Source organism: Megalobrama amblycephala, linkage group LG3 (genome assembly GCF_018812025.1).
Source record: "Megalobrama amblycephala isolate DHTTF-2021 linkage group LG3, ASM1881202v1, whole genome shotgun sequence".
Classification (NCBI taxonomy): Eukaryota; Metazoa; Chordata; class Actinopteri; order Cypriniformes; family Xenocyprididae; genus Megalobrama; species Megalobrama amblycephala.
The window spans coordinates 54,832,081-54,850,018 of NC_063046.1; the positions used below are offsets into that span (position 1 = coordinate 54,832,081).

At 35.7% G+C, this 17,938-nt stretch overlaps 1 protein-coding gene across 1 annotated transcript in view; it reads right to left on the reverse strand.

Moving 5' to 3' along the window:
- aclyb (ATP citrate lyase b) overlaps positions 1–17,938 on the reverse strand; it is a 57,711-nt gene that overhangs the window by 27,601 nt on the left and 12,172 nt on the right. The window contains 9 exon segments of the mRNA XM_048186099.1: positions 3,198–3,291; positions 4,495–4,649; positions 5,871–5,988; positions 6,091–6,152; positions 10,273–10,409; positions 12,859–12,977; positions 13,067–13,197; positions 15,413–15,492; positions 16,441–16,631. Coding sequence (XP_048042056.1) covers positions 3,198–3,291; positions 4,495–4,649; positions 5,871–5,988; positions 6,091–6,152; positions 10,273–10,409; positions 12,859–12,977; positions 13,067–13,197; positions 15,413–15,492; positions 16,441–16,631 — 1,087 coding nt within the window.

The following is a 17,938-nucleotide window of genomic DNA, read 5'->3' on the forward strand; positions in this document are numbered from 1 at the left end:
GGCCATTCAAGAACAGTCACAGAGTTGTTGTGAAGCCACTCCTTCGTTATTTTAGCTGTGTGCTTAGGGTCATTGTCTTGTTGGAAGGTAAACCTTCGGCCCAGTCTGAGGTCCTGAGCACTCTGGAGAAGGTTTTCATCCAGGATATCCCTGTACTTGGCCGCATTCATCTTTCCCTCGATTGCAACCCGTCGTCCTATCCCTGCAGCTGAAAAACACCCTGATGCTGCCACCACCATGCTTCACTGTTGGGACTGTATTGGACAGGTGATGAGCAGTGTCTGGTTTTCTCCACACATACTGCTTAGAATTAAGGCCAAAAAGTTCTATCTTGGTCTCATCAGACCAGAGAATCTTATTTCTCACCATCTTGGAGACCTTCAGGTGTTTTTTAGCAAAGTCCATGCAGGCCTTCATGTGTCTTTCACTGTGGAGAGGCTTCCGTCGGGCCACTCTGCCATAAAGCCCCGACTGGTGGAGGGCTGCAGTGATGGTTGACTTTCTACAACTTTCTTCCATCTCCCAACTGCATCTCTGGAGCTCAGCCACAGTGATCTTTGGGTTCTTCTTTACCTCTCTCACCAAGGCTCTTCTTCCCCGATAGCTCAGTTTGGCCAGACGGCCAGCTCTAGGAAGGGTTCTGGTCGTCCCAAACGTCTTCCATTTAACCCTCAGGGGTCTGAGGATTTTTGGGACCCTGGAGAAGTTTTGACATGCCCTGACATTTGTGCTTTTTTCAGTTGTTCATAAACATATTAATGGAAAAAGTGTCATTACACTGTATTCAGCACAAACTAGGCTACAATAATATGTGAGGAACATGTATGTACATGTTTGTGTTTTTGAAGGAATAACGTTTATGCGTGGTTATTGAAAAAACAAAAAACTTAAGTCACTGAAATAAAGCCAAAAAAAATATATTAAATCTTTGTTCACAAGACTTCTGGGTATTTGAGGTTGTAGACTAGAGTTTTTGCTTCAAAATGAGGTAAAAATTATGCTGCCTGCTTGTTCATATAAAACAATAGAGAGATTTAAATTTTCTAAAACATCTTTGGTCAAGAAACACATTATGCGTGGAGGCGTGACTCCTCATGTATAATGGGTGATTCTCACCTGAGAAGACAAAAGAATCACATAATAATGACCTGAAATGACTTGCATATTAATGAGGCCTTTCAGTCAGGTAGGCTGTGAAAAAACCCTGTGATCATGATTCAAATCTCATCATGGTGTAAATCAAACATACAGAAAAAACAGCAATACTGTGAAATATTACTACAATTTAAAATAATGGTATTCTATTATATTCTTTAAAATATAATGTATTTCTGTGATGCAAAGTGTCTGAACAATTATGTTACCTCTATGGCATTTCATATAGGCTTTTAGCTTAAAAGCATGCACATTTGGAGAAATATTGATGGATTCTCATGTTTATGTCAATTTTCTATACAGAGGAGTATTTATTCATTATTTATTGTCGTCACTGTGAATGCTGGATACTGTTTACAATTCATACTTGCAGCCGGAGGGCGCTCTGTGCACTTTTAGTCCACAAATGCCAATGCTAAAGAAGAATAGGCAATCCAGGAAATAACTGAACTAACAGAGGCCAGAGATCGCTAACTATGGCTATTCAAAACACTTTTCAAGACACTAAATACACGATTGAGATGATGTATGCATGTATTGACTGAATTTGCGTCTGAATAGCGCTCCCTCCGTGGGCGTGGCCGCATTAGCGGATAATGAGCTGAATCACGGATTTCTGACATGGCTCTCTTTTCATACAGATTACATAAACACAGAATGTTTGTTTTCGATTTGACTTACACGATTTAAAACCTGACATTTCAACGTTTTTTCAGACATAAGTATAATTTTTTTGTGATTAGTATTCACTAAGTTACAGTTCATTTTCTGAGAACTATCAGATTGGACTTCCTTCAGAGGGAGACGAGAGATCACGCATCATGTTAGTTTTCTTTATTTTACAAAAAGCACAACATTTTGTTTTTACTCTGAGTGTACACAAATAAAAGAAGATATTCCACAGATTAAAATGGTGTATAACTCTTAATTGTATGTGCAACATTAACAGAGTATTTTGAGTCTCTTTCACACTGGTAAGAAAAAAACCGCGGTGGTTATCGCCGGCGATACCCTCAGAGTGTTAAGGATTATGGAGGCCACTGTGCTCTTAGGAACCTTAAGTGCAGCAGAAATTTTTTTGTAACCTTGGCCAGATCTGTGCCTTGCCACAATTCTGTCTCTGAGCTCTTCAGGCAGTTCCTTTGACCTCATGATTCTCATTTGCTCTGACATGCACTGTGAGCTGTAAGGTCTTATATAGACAGGTGTGTGGCTTTCCTAATCAAGTCCAATCAGTATAATCAAACACAGCTGGACTCAAATGAAGGTGTAGAACCATCTCAAGGATGATCAGAAGAAATGGACAGCACCTGAGTTAAATATATGAGTGTCACAGCAAAGGGTCTGAATACTTAGGACCATGTGATATTTCAGTTTTTCTTTTTTAATAAATCTGCAAAAAAGTCAACAATTCTGTGTTTTTCTGTCAATATGGGGTACTGTGTGTACATTAATGAGGAAAAAAAATTAACTTAAATGATTTTAACAAATGGCTACAATATAACAAAGAGTGAAAAATTTAAGGGGGTCTGAATACTTTCCGTACCTACTGTATGTATACAGCATGCTGTTTTTTTTACAGTACAATTGTAGTTTAGGATTTATTCTTGTATATAAACAGTCAACCAAAATTGCCAAACAACTGGTAGATGACCTGGTTTAGAGCATTTAAGTTGATAGTTATTTTGGAGTGTTGATATAAATAAGTTACCTTGCATTCAGAAAAAAATAATAAAATATGGCTAATAGGTTTTCTTAAACATTTTGAATTGCTTATGTTAGTTAAAGGTACACCAAATTACAAGATGCTGGCAAATCTTAAATTTTGTGTGATGCGGCATCCACACTGATTGACATAAGTATAAAGTTCAGTTAAACTTAAAAAAAAAAAAAAGTTATTTAACACACCTTTAATTGAGCTACAGTTAAAGAATTAATGCAAAATTCAGAATCAATGCAAAGAAGCTGGTTAAAATTCTACAAAATTGTCTTTAAAAGTTGCAGTGACTGATTGTTTTAAACATCAACTGAGCTCCAAATACCTGGTGGAACACCTGCTGTGGGCGTCATGACATCTGTGACACTATTGGTCAATTTGTGTTCAGAGAATGAAGTATTTCTGGTTCTTGCTGGGGTCTGAAAGAACAAAAGAAAGAACTTAATTCTGGAAGAGTTTGTGGGCCACTGCCATCTAGAATTTTTTACTATAATAAGGGCTCTGAACTGGCTCAAGGAATGAAAACAAACCTACCCGGAACAAACCAGAAAATAATAAATTTTATAAACAAAAAACAAAAGGAACAAATGAGAACAAAATCAAGTTTAATCATCCTGAACAGAAACACTAATTTGAAATTAGTGTTCAAATTAGTGTTCCTATTCAACTTACGTAACGAACGCGGCACCAGTTTAGTTTTTTTCCGTAAGTAGAATAGGGAAGGTGTAGGACATACAGCGTAACCTTTTTGAAGAATGCGGGAAGCGGAAGCACGTACAAGGCGATCATCTGTTTATATAAAGCATATACAGTTGTATATTTTTTTTAAAATGACCGATTGTTTCGCTAGATAAGACCCTTATTCCTCGTCTGGTATCGTTTAAAGCCCTTTGAAGCTGCACTGAAACTGTAATTTTGACCTTCAACTGTTTGGAGGCCATTGAAGTCCACTATAAGGAGAATAATCCTGGAATGTTTTCATCAAAAAACTTAATTTCTTTTCGACTGAAGAAAGAAAGACATGAACATCTTGGATGACATGGGGGTGAGTAAATTATCAGGAAAATTTTATTTAAAAGTGGACTAATCCTTTAAAAACAATAACGTTATTAAGCCATTTTTCTACCATTTTTGAAACTGTAATGATACAGAAGGAATGGAAGAACAGAAACGTTAAAATACTGATTCTGCTCTGAGTGAATTGACTGACTTTTTTTGTTTTTTGTTTTTAAGGCCTGCCCATGATGCAATGTTATTACTCATATAATTGTTGTAATATGTATGAATTTGAACTGTATTCTAAATATAATGACACATACTATTATTGTTTTACAATATGTTCACACACACATGAATGACATTAACACTTTTCAATATATAAAATCACACTCATTCAGAAAGGGAACAATTTCTGACATGTCTCACAAAAGACGGATCACATACGCTCCAACGTCTTCACTCCTTTTGGTAGTCACTGCATCATGTTGCTGCTCATGTCTGCCGCTTTCACTCATGTCACCACAAATGGCCAACTCTACTAGTAAATGAATTGCTTCGATGCAGAAAAAAAACACACTGTATGTGTGTCCATCTCTTATATCAGCCATCAAAAACACACTTACAGTTGCATTAGCACTAGTGTTCAACAGAAAATTGGCAGTGTGCGCTGCCGCTGGAGGCTGGTTGGGAATTGGCCGATGACCCAGCGCCATGCCAACAATAGCAGTCATGTGAGTCTCTGTGCCGAAAACGTGGATGGGAATTCCAGTAGTCTTTCCTGTTGCAAAGAAAAGGGAAACAAAAAGATGAAGAAATGTGGTGTGGTGTGTAATGACTTCCATTAACACATGGACATTTTGTCAAGTTCCAATTTGACTTGCAATTACAGTACAGTGAAATGACATCTGACCAAAAGATTTGGGGAAGGCCTTTTTGTCAAAAAACTTAAAAATGATCAAGCAAAATCTCTAACGAGACACTTTCTATCACCATAACGATATAAGCATAACGATATAAACGATATACCGCCGAGCTCTACGAAGCACTCACATTTACTTTACCCAAATAATTAAGACTGGTATTGTAGCATTTAAGACATTTAGGATTTTTTATGACCTTAAATTTGATCAAACTGAATTTAAAACATTTTAAGACTTTTAAGGACCCGCAGGGATCCTGTACAAATTGATATCCCTTAACCCCTTCAGACCCTATGTCCATTGGAATGGATATCACATGGCTTTTTGTTTAACCAAGTAAAATTGTATGTTTTTATAATATAAGTAATGCCAGATCACTGATTTGTCCCTGATCAACCAATCACAATGAAGACATGACCTCTAAAGAAAGGTTATTTTCCTTGGCCAGAAAAAATATTTCTAAGAGTTGATAGATAATTGACCCTTCACCTGGAGTTTGATTGACAAGCTATCTACCCAATCAAAATGCCGAATCCGCCATTTTGTCCGACAAAGCAGTCAGGAGTTAGATTAGCGCCTCTTGAGCTGAGGCGCTACAGCAATCTGTCACGACCATGGTCACGACACATTAAAGAGCCACAAAACGGTTTTTATTGTTTGAATTTCTTTAAAAACTACACAGTTTGAAAGCTATTACTTTGTTTAATATCATAAGTAACCTGGTTTGTCTTATCTGTCGACATGTTGTCAGCGTCCTCTTTGCTCTGCAATGTATTTTTCACTGCGTGTGGTGTGACAGAGTTACGGCTTGTCGGACAAAGCAACAGTAACTAAGGGGGCGAGTCTTAGCGAAGGGTCAATTATACTGAACATGCACTGGATAAACAGGGTTGAACAAAATCAATCATAATATTAACTTAAATACATTTTATAATTAATTACACATATTTTCCCTAATCACTAAGTGGTCATTTTCTTCCACCTCTAAATGTGTTTGCACAAGACAAATCTCATTTGAGACCTCGTTTACACCCGTTTTTAGCACCATCCTTGAAAAAAAACAAAACAACAACACTTACCTACTTCCTCCATCACTCTCAGCCCTTCCTGATAGTTTGGACCTCCACGTCTCACAAAGATGGTAACCTCATTTTCTTTTAGGGGCCCCTGGTAGTCTTTGATAGCCCTCACAATGCCCTGATGAGTATCATGAAACATGATGAAACATGTAAAACAATAAAAAGAACAACATGACATGATCTAACAATGATGAATATCAAGACAGAGTCGTCGTCGTACCTTAAACGTAGCTGCTACATTAGTGAAGTTAGCAATACTGCCACCAATGATCAACACCTTTCCTGTAAGGTAAGATTGGGGTGGGAAAAAAATTCTGAATTAAAGAAGTTCCTTCTAAGTTTAATTCAGGACTTTGAAGTGGATTGGACTAAAATTCAGCAAATTCCTCTTTCTGAATTCAGGAACAACATTAGTCCAACAGAATGAGCATCAACAGGAAACGTCTTAGATGTTCTGTTTAAAGGCAGGGTAGGTAAGAAATTTTGTTCCAAATTTGTTTAAACTTTCTATATATATATATATACACATGCATAATTAAAATGTAAGAACTCTGATAAAAAGAGTATAAAAATCGAGTGACTCTAGACCGTTTAATCTGTATTAAACACAGCTCATTATTTCCATCCGGGACGAAACATAGGATTGGCTTAGGCGGCTGTCACTCTCTCGCAACCATGGCAACCACCCTTTTGCCACACATGACCTGCCCACTTGCGCGCGCACGTTTGATTTGGGGAATTCAAGAGGCATGGATCCTAGGAATACCAAAACAATGGCAGAGAAACAGCAAGCAAAATTCACAGTACCGGCCTATGCAGTTAGTGAAGGCAAACCAGGCAAAAAAGGAAGACAGTAACAGTACAAGAAAAGGCAATGAACAAAAAGTCTTTGGATAAACAAAGAAATAAAACGCGAGTTAATATCGGCGTGGCTTTCCAGCGATGGCGAGAACTGAGGGAACTCAAGGGGCTGAAAAGTGACTCCTTGATGGCTTTATTTCTGCTGGACAGGTAAATCTTTCTTTTTGTATTTTGATCATACATATTTTTTTGTTTATTTGTTCATGAAGCATGTGTCATTAGCACACATAACTGCGTAATATAGCTAACATAACATTACTTAGCGAGCCGTAGTAGAGACGATAAATAATTAATTTTGCACATAATTTTGCTTTAGATAACTAAATACATGTTTAACAGATAGTAGGCCTAACGTTACTCCGCATCTAGGAACTTTTCTTAGAACTATATTTACCCTCTGTCTAACTCTTTTACCATGTTCACCTGTAAGTTTACCTGCACGTTTTTTTCGCCTTTGTTTTGTTTTTATATTCTCTACCTATGTTTACTGATGTCTTTATCTTGTATCTGTGTGTGTCGTACACACTTTGTTGTATGTGTGTGTTATTATTTTGTGTCTGCAATGCAGTTGTGAGTTGATATTTGAGTGTATGTTACTCTGTTTATCTGTAGAACAACGTATATGTTATGAATCTTACACGAAATTCATCTTCATTACAGTGTAAATGATGGTAATGGAAAAACGTGTATCATGCAACCTGTTTTTAGCTTTGCCTTATAGATAACTAACTCGTTAGCGAATTAAATTATGTTTATCTTCATAATTATAAAGTTATTTTTATTACATGTGATTCTGACATGATGTCACTACATGCACTGTGCTCCTTCCTCTCCGCTCGTCTCAGGTAAATAATGCGTCTTCCAGCTCAGTGGTCGGAGTCGCACGTTCATGCGTTTTGGGGGCGTGGCTTTGGAAGGAGCCCAGAAGGGAGGGGGTGGAGTGAATGGAAATAATGAGCTGTCTTTAAAACAGTCGTGAGAGGTCTACAGACACTCGATTTTTATACATTTTTTACCTACCCTGCCTTTAAAGGGTTAGTTAACCCCAAAATGAAAATTATGTCATTAATTACTCACCCTCATGTCATTCCAAACTCATAAGACTTTCGTTCATCTTCTGAACACAAATTAAGATTTTTTTGATCAAATCAGAGAGATGTCCGTTTCTCTACTGACTGCCTTTGCAACTGACTCTTCAAAAAGAGATCCATATGAATCGAGTGGTTTAGTCCAGATTTTCTGAAGAGACTTGATTGCTTTATATGATGAACAGATTTAATTTAGGCTTTTACTCACATGTAAACACTGATCAGCAAACATAAGCAGAAGCTCAACCTAACCTGAATGACACACAAGAACAAACCTTTTCCGGAACAGTAAGAGTGTTCGAGTCTCTTCAGAAAATCTGGACTAAACCACTCTATTCATATGGATTAGTTTTCCGATCTCTTTATGAACTTTTTCAAAGTGGTAGTTGCAAAGGCAGTCAATAGAGCAACAAACATCTCTCAGATTTCATCAAAAAGATCTTCATTTGTGTTCCAAAGATGAACAAAAGTCTTGCAAGTTTAGAATGACATGAGGGTGAGTAAATAATGACAGAATTTTCATTTTGGAGTGAACTAACCCTTTAAGGTTTCCATCTTGCCAAATGCTACATGATGTTTGGCTCCATTTTGAGGACTTAGGGGGTTAATCAGAGGATTCTGGGAACTGAAGTATGGTGGTGAATCTTTAATGCTGTGAGGCTAATTTTTTTTAATTTTAATTAAAGGTTAGATTTTCTGATTATTTAATGAAAGACCAAGAGAAGAAACACCAAAGATATTGTCCCATGGGCTGTTTTGCTCATATTTACCAAAGTAAGTACCTTGTTATTATAGTAAGTCCATAGTATGTAAGTAGTGCTTTGCTCTGGAGTTATTACACTGCAAGACATGCACAGACCAAGTTTTGTCCCATCTGTTTACATTCACTTAACCGACTGTTTACGATATGGTGCCATATACACTAACAGCGTATCTTGTATTAATTCACGTGTTTATCATGAAAATATAATTAATAAGAAGAATATGTTGTGATCTTTTACCTATTTATTATTATTTTGCGCTTACCAGGAGTGCCTATGATTGTGTTTTGCCAATCCCCCATGAAATGCCTTCATAAACAGCAGGATTTTTGTGAAGGATTTACAGATTTTTGATTTCTCAAGTGTAACTGAATTATTACAGTGCCCCACAGATTGATAGAACAGGTGACTCAATTAGATGAACATGTCTAGAGTTTCATTTGAATGTAATTTGAAATGATATTTATCAAAGGTGATATTTATTTCTCCGTGTAAAACTTTAATTAGCAAAATAAAAAGGTCACACTTTATATTAGGTGTCTTTTATTTAGTAACATTTAAATTAACCATTTGATAGAATGCACTCATCGTGTATATACATGTTTTTACATTGTACTTACATTTAAAAAAAAATACCTGCATGTAATTAAATTCTGTAATTGCATTTGTAATTGAGCCTTCCCTTACACCTTAACCTACTTAAACCTAACCATGCCACTAAACCTGTATTGCAGCTAAAGTGTTTTACAATACAATATGAACACAATAAATACACTGTACTTATTTTTTTGTGTAAATACGTGGTAGCTAAGGACACCTTTAATTTGGAAAATTATAATTTGGAATTTTTTTTTTTTTAATTTCATTTGGAGGTGCATAAATTACACACTTTACATTTAAACCACCTAGACACAACATAAAGTGACAAAATGTATCAGAGGTTTTGTCTTAACCAGCTGTGACCGTAACAAGCAACACTATTTTGTGTTTTTTTGATTGCTAGGCTTCTATTTTGGAGGAGACCCACACACACTGAAATCACAATGGACAGAAATAACACTATATACAGTACAGTACTGGCCAAAAGGGATGTCCGTAGGGAATATTTGTTTTTAATGACCCTAAAAGTTTGATCAAAATATGAGGAAAATATATATATATATTTTATTATATTAAACTAGGGAACAACAAAACACTAATCTTGTTTAAGGTATTTATCTGACAAAATTATTTGGCAAAAAAGGCAAACTACAGCTGCAGGTTTTATTTCACTATGCAAAAAATACATAGAAAAACAAAAAGCTCACAGAAAAAAAGTATGCACTGACTACAACACAATCAGTTATTAATATTTTGTTGATTCTCTCTTGATTTGGCATGTTCATCATTTCTTTGTATCACAGCCTAGCCAAAAATGATGTCCACACAATTTGTTAAGTTTCATTGCATTATCACGAATGAAACAATTGACCCCAAGCACAACTACGCAATATGCTTACACAATCTTTTTTTAAAAATTATAAAATTTGGATAAAAGGTGAAGATTTTCCTGGGCTGGAAATGACTTTTGGTCACTACTGTATAAGGTAAAACATTATTATTATTTTTTACATTTCTATTATTTATATTTTTCATGCTAGTAGTTAGTTAGCTAAAAAAGCATGCCATTCGGTCACACACACACAATCTCACCATCAGGATGTTTCTCGCGGGTCATTAGAGAGAGGATAGTCTTGGCGTAGTCGTACGTCTGCTGCTCACTAGGAGCTCCAGAGTATTCCCCATAGTTGGCCAGCTCATCTACTCCACCCAGATCACAGATGGTGTCACTAAACAAACAAGGGCAACACTTTACAAGGTCTGATTTGTTAACATTAATGCATTAGCTAACATGAACTAACAATAAGCAATGTTTGTTAATGTTAGTTAATAAAAATACAATTGTTCATTGTTTGTTCATGTTCCCCGTGCATGCAGTAAGGTTAACTGATTCAACGTGATTTAAAAAATGTATTATTAAATGCTGAAAAGAACATTGACTAAGATTATTAAATGCTAAAGAAGTATGTTATTGTAATGAAACCTTATTGTGAAGTGTTAACCCACAATGATCACATATGCAGCCCAGTTATATATATATATATATATATATATATATATATATATATATATATATATATATATATATATATATATATATATATATATATATATATATATATATAAAATAATATGCCTGATCAAATATTATAAAACATACAAAGAACATGCAGACCTCTTTTTAAAACGTTGTACTGAACCAGGAGAAAAGGAACATGAAGTTATTTAATAGCAGGAATTCTAATAAGTCATTTGTAGCTATGTGAATAGAACACATAATCATATTTACCTGGAGTGAAAATCACTGTAAATAAATAATATTTCACAAACATGTACTGTGTTATAACAAAATTCCTATTGGATGACATATAATGTTGCACGGCGTATAATGAATGACAGAGAAATGCATAAATGTATATAGCAGTCAATACTTATACAGGCTACAGTCAGTAACAAATGCGATCACTAAATATTGGTAAGGGTTTTTTTAAGAGGTGTCTGAAATATGGCAAATGTATGTCCCTCCATACCATCTAAATCAAGGTTGAGCAGATTCTGGGTTGTAGCGCTAATTTAAGTTATATAATGAATATAATTAATACATAATTATGATTAAATGCTTTTAAGTTTCTAATCGCTGAACAGCACCTTTAGTGTTCTTATGTTTTCTTATGTAATTCAGCTTGAGGATTATACTCTAATGTTAAATGACATGCAGGCGCAACAACTACAGATGAGCCGCGGCGGATCCACATCCATAGCTACACCATTGTTTCATCTCAGGGTCAGAAATGAACAGGGGCATGGGGAAAAAAATGCCACCAAAATGAACATAGATGCCCCAAAAAATGCCCCAGCACAATTACACCAAAAACGATTATGATTGTTTTAATGTGAAAATTAATGAATAAAAAGTCAAATGTGAAAATGAATAAAAAGTGTCAACTGCAGCATTACATCATCTGCTCACACTGCATCAAAAAATTTACTGCATTTTTTTTTTTTTTTTTTACAGTGCTGAGCATTTATAATTGATCACACATGTATCTGTTGAGCATATAAATGTAATGGCCAATCAGAGGCTTTATATTAATCACTGGTGAAGATGAAATCTGCTGAAAACGCTGAAGTTTTGTTAAGACTACACTCCAACAGAGTTCTGCAGTTCTGCCAATTCTCTCATTATAAACAACAAAAGTGCAGATAGATGTAAATAAAGAGATTCATTTTGCAGTGTAGACAGCTTGATTGATTAAAACAGAAGTTCTTGCCAAAACCTCAAAAGCTCTTCACTGAACGCTTTACTGATGGGTGGCATTTTTTGCTTGCTTTCAGTATATAATTTATTCCCAATTTAATTCCCAATATAATTTATTAATTATTCCCAAGTCAACCAATATGAAGTCTATGAAGCAAACTTATTTATAATATGTTTGTTATAATTTATTATATGTGTGGACTGTGTAGACTAAAAGAATATGCCGTTTCTCCACACACAAAAATGTTTGTAATGTATTCCATTAATAAAAATTATTACAATATCAAGGGCAAAAATAATAATATTAATATTACAGCCCTAACCTGTAATGAGTTCCTGCTTTTTAATTTTATAATTTATATACTTTATGTAGGCTATTTAAAATTACATTAATCACATAGCACTATGCAACTGTTTGCTGCTACCTTTGAGTAGCATTAAACAGTCTGCTGTATATACAGTAAGTGTAAATAAACATGCAATGTCAGATGCAGCCTCTGTGCCACCTCAGTAAATATATCATTTGTTGATGCTGGTCAAATTTTTTTAACACTAAAAAACTGACGGTGAAATATAGGAAATTCTAAGTGTTTATGATGTTTCACCTAAAGAAACCCTTAAGCAACAAGGTTTATTTTCTTCAACACCCTTAAGTTTAAGGGAAACATAAGGGTTTTCTTAAAGGGATAGTTCACCCAAAAATGAAAATTTGGTGTTAATTTACTCACCCTCAGGCCATCCAAGATGTAGGTGACTTTTTTTCTTCAGTAGAATAATAAAAAATGATTTTTAGCTAAAAGTGTGGTACTCAGTGATTAAATAAACAACAAATTTTCATTTTTGGGTGAACCACCCTTTAAGGGAAAATTACACTTAAGGTGTTTTATATGCAACTGGGCACAGGATGTTGGCAGCATCACCTGTACACCACTGATGCACCGCCACCAGCCACCATGGTCCAGATGCGTCCTTTGGGGTTCAGCAGGGTGAGTTTCAGACTGGCTCCACTCTTAGCATCGAGATCTGCTATGTACGCTTCCTGTACACACATAAAACTGAAAATATGAGCCACAGAACATGTGCTATCTGACAGTTGTGTGAAATGGTATGACCTTTGTCCTCTTGTACCTCAGGATAAGCTTCTCTGCCAAACGGAGGAGGAAACTCCACATCACCCCATCTGGGCTTGCAGATGTAGTCGGCCGCAGAATCAATTTTAGCTGCCATATCCAAAATGTACACTCCGTCCTTTGTGACCACTGCATATATGGACACACAAAATGACATATGATTCTGTCATTACCATCCTGTTCACGTATTTTAGTACCAGCTTCTCTTAGTTTTCCTTTTTGTTCAGTACCAGTTTATAAGATTTAGTTATAAAGGGGTTAGGGTGAAGACTAATGATTTGAAATCACCCATTACTAGATATTGTTGAATAAAGTCATTATTTTGTTTTTTGGTGCACAAAAAGTATTCTCGTCACTTTATAATATTAAGGTTGAACCACTGTAGTCACATGAACTTTTTTAAATATGTTTTTAGTACCTTTCTGGGCATTGAAAAAGGAAATGATCTTCCTGGCAATGGAGGCGTCACTGAGCCATCGGATTTTATCAAAAATATCTTAATTTGTGTTCTGAAGATGAACGAAGGTCTTATGGGTGTGGAACTACATGAGGGTGAGTAATTAATGACTGAATTTTCATTTTTGGGTGAAAGCAGGTGTGGCCATTTGTAACTTGAATGTCATCCGCTTCTAGTTATTTATAGCCAGATAATAGAAATAGAAAACAGCTAGTTATATTGTTTGATATTACAAACTTCTCTTTCTTATCATATAAATTTAATCTATTGTCGTAATTATAAACATACTGGTTAGTTTATTGCTTTTCGTTATTCTTCTAGTCATAGCTGATAATGAATAGTACAGTCAAAAAAAAAAAAATCGCTTACTTCCATGTTGCAAAATAAGCTGGATAGACTAATTATAGTATATTGGATATAGCAGGGATGCCCAAAATTTTTACAATGAAGGGCCAAATATCAAACTTGATTGAGGTCCGTGAACCGAATTTAAAAGTTGCATTATATCAAACTGTTATAATAAATTTAAAGTGGTTAACCTTGTTTTCCATCATTTATAATTTCATAATTTTAAAACATTCTGCAAATTGTTTAACTAATCAGTTTTTTTGTCACAGTTTTATTGTAAAATTAAACTTTATTGCTGTTTTGATTATATTTTAGTTACTTTAATTACAAAAAAAATTAAATAAAGAACATTTGAACATTTAAGAAACTAAATGAATGTTTAAATCAATCCACAAATAAATTATGATTTATAATTGGCAAATATGCAAAGTAGATTTCTATTTCATATGACAGAACATTTACTAGTTAAAATATTTTTAATTAATTACTTAATTAATTAATTAATTTATTAATTAATAACATTGTATAGATAATGCAGAAATTCAAACTTGGCAGCATGGTTTTTCTTGAATTAATGTGTGCATTTGTTTCCTCAATCTCGGCCCTGGTTTGGACATCTCTGGTCTATACTACATAGAACAGCATTTCCGCCATCTAATAAAAATCAACACACACCTTCCAACGCACAACACAGCAACTTGGGTATCATTCAGAATTCTAGAATTTTCCACATGTAAATATGACTTGACTTGGTCATTCATGTGCTCAGAACACTTAAATATGAAGGTTTCTGAGCTTTTTCAAATGTGTTTGATTAGGGCTGGAGGCCTGGAGGTAAACTCTGCAGCCCTTGTGCTAGAGAGTTCTGGATGGTGTTACTGGCCCAAGTCAAAACAGACTTTTGTCCATAGCACAAATGGTGCCGAGTACTCTCACATTTGACCAAAGGTATGAAGGCTGGTCCACACGACAGCTTACTGTGGCCAAGAACCATCAGGAAGAGGCTGTCTGACTCGTAAAGTTACCGTGCACATTTATCATCTTTTAAAGCCCGGAACACACCAAGCCGACACTGACAAACTAGCGGCGACAAAAGCAGACTGCGGAGTTGGCTTACGTCGGCAGCGTCTGGGTCCAAAGTTGCCCTGACACACCAAACCAACGCTCAACACCCGATGGCCACGTAGCACGTCCGTTCTGCACCTGCACATTCAACATGTCGAATCGGCCGGAAAAAAGACAACGAGGACCGACGGTGCAGAACACACTGAGAAAACTTAGTCGGCCGGTTGAACAAAAACTGCCCGATGGCCAACCGTCAGCTTGGTGTGTTCCGGGCTTAAGAGATGCAATTAAGATCAATAAAAAAATAGTAACAAGTAATTGTGTAATATGCATCACATAGTCAGTGGGAAGACTCAAAATCACACATTACATATAAATTAGAACTTTAAGTATGAGTAATTATTAGTAGTCATGCTTGTCTTAAACATCATTAACACAAATAACAGGAAACTGAGATAAAAAGAAAACACATACCAAGTGGATTGATCTCCAGATATGTGAAGTAAAGATCCTCATACAAATTGAAGAGACCTATTATGAAGTTTGCCAGCACTCTGCAAAACAAACAACAACAAAAAATCATTTTGCACTTCTGCATCAAACAAGTAATTTATGTTAAAGATAATTATTTTTTCCGTGTTAACATTTTTTAATTGAATAGGGCTGGGCTATATATATATATATATATATATATATATATCAATGCACTTAAGTTTTGAAGTAGCCCTCCGAGAGCAGTGTTGGCCACCCCTGCTGTAAAGGGACCATAATAGGGCTCTTCAACTCCAGTGTCCAGCTCTAACCCTACCCAAAAAACACTCGAACAAGCTAATCAAGGTGTTCAGAATGACTTGTAAATTACAGACACATGGGATAAATTAGGATTGGTACTAAAGTGTGCAGAACCCTGGCCATCCAGGACTGGAGTTGAAGTAATTAGGCTATGATGTAAAGCATAGCATAAATAGATACAGTATGTTCACTGTATTTGTTTGGTTTTCACAGCCTTCAATTTGCAAAATGTTTGTAGGACAACAGTGGGCAGAATGTGGAATAAAAAAAATTTTGTCCATGAAATACAGAAAATACAATTTTGATTAATCAAAGAAATAATCAACTTAATTCATTAATTTTAAGAAAAATGGTCAGTTACAGTGCTAGAGGTTTGGAAGGAAAAAATGGATGAGTTAATTTAGCTAGAAAATGAATGCGAAGAAAAAGATAATCATCTTATTGATTTGCTGCTTCTACAAAAGCATATGTATATCATTGCTTCTCATTGCAACCTCAAATCTTGAAGGAATTTCTTTACTTCCAAAACCCAGCTTCATCAATATTTCTTAAGTTTTCCCAGAAGAAAAGACTTTGAAATGAGTATGTCTGCAAAAAGTACACTAGCATAGATGACCTTAAAACTAACAAACATTAAATAAAAGCCCTTCATCATTCATGAATATTCAGAAACTCATACAAGAACATTTCAAACTGATCAGCATACTTACTCTTTCTTCTCATCTGTAACATTTTTAAGTAACTGCTGGGTAACTATTTCCTCCGTGAGCTTATCATCTATTCTCACTGATAGTTTTTGGGCTCTTGTGTCCACATCTCCAACATCCACCCCACCCTCATGATGGAATAGCACTTGACTGCCTTCCCGGCTTGCGTATATACACACATAAAACTCCTCTTCCTGTGAGAGAGAACAATTAAATGCTAAATAAATAAAGAAACACTAAAACAACAACATTTTTGTCATCAATAAATGTTGGTGTCTGGATGCTCATAGATGCCTCAAACGAACAACATTTAAAGCGTTTAAATTCCAAAAATTAAACAACAAACTGACTAATTTGGATTAGGGCTGGACAATAATTCAATATCAATATATATCGCGATATAATTTTTTTCGATAACGGTGATATGATTTTTAAACACATTTCCGGTATTTCGATATATACATTACATTTCTCACTGACTTGAGGCGCAGCCGTTAGAAAGAGCAGAACGCGATTGGCCATTGGCGTGATGACGTACACCACAGAGACATGCAGCCATCAGCCAGTGCTCAGCGTTAATATGGTTTGTTTAAAATAGCAACATGGAAAACAGACAGAGTTCAGATAATGTATGTTTCAGTCGATGGATGCGCAAAACGTTACAACAACGATAATCAGAAAGCATGGACAAAACAGTCACTCTTTGTAAACTGTTCACTGCGAGTGTCGTCTGCTCTAATGTCCAGTCATTTACGCCGTCATCACCCGGGTGTTGATAGCGCGCGAGTGCAGGTGAGACCTGAACAGCACACGATGTTATCTGTGTTTAAACTAAACTCATTTAAGCCTTGCTGATTTAAACCTTCAAGAACAAGACGCGAAAGAGAACTCGCACGCGCCGTGAGAAGATTTGTGTGCGCTCATCCGACGCGCGCACACGCTTATTTCAGTCAGCGCGCAAATACTGAGTTCACTTTCAAGTCTTGTGCTTCAGCGGACAAACTCATACAAAAATTAAGTCAACATGCCCGTCTTGGCGAGTATGCTAGCAAACATAGTCGGTTATGTCTTAAGTGAACGTATATTAGTCGAGAAAGACAGCGCATATGTAACAGTATGTACTAGATCTGAAACCTGAAAAGCACTGTTTATTTTATTTGAATATTTGCTTTATTGTACTTATTTGTGATGTACTTATTTGCTTGTAGTTTGATCGTTTGTTCTTATTTTCTTTTCTTTTTTATTTGACAGTAGTCTTATTTTTAGGGTCACGGTTTCGGTACGGTTCGGTACCTATGGAAGTAATTCAGTAGCAAAACCCGAGAGGTTGCTGATTTGAATGTGAGAACTTGTAGTATTAATATTTGTATTTGTAAATTGAAATTTACAATCACTGCCCTGACGCGAAAAGCTGAATGTTTCGATTTGCACACACAGACAACAATCAAAACACCCGTGTTACGAAGTTGTAGTTGCAGATTAATAGTTACAAATGTGTAAA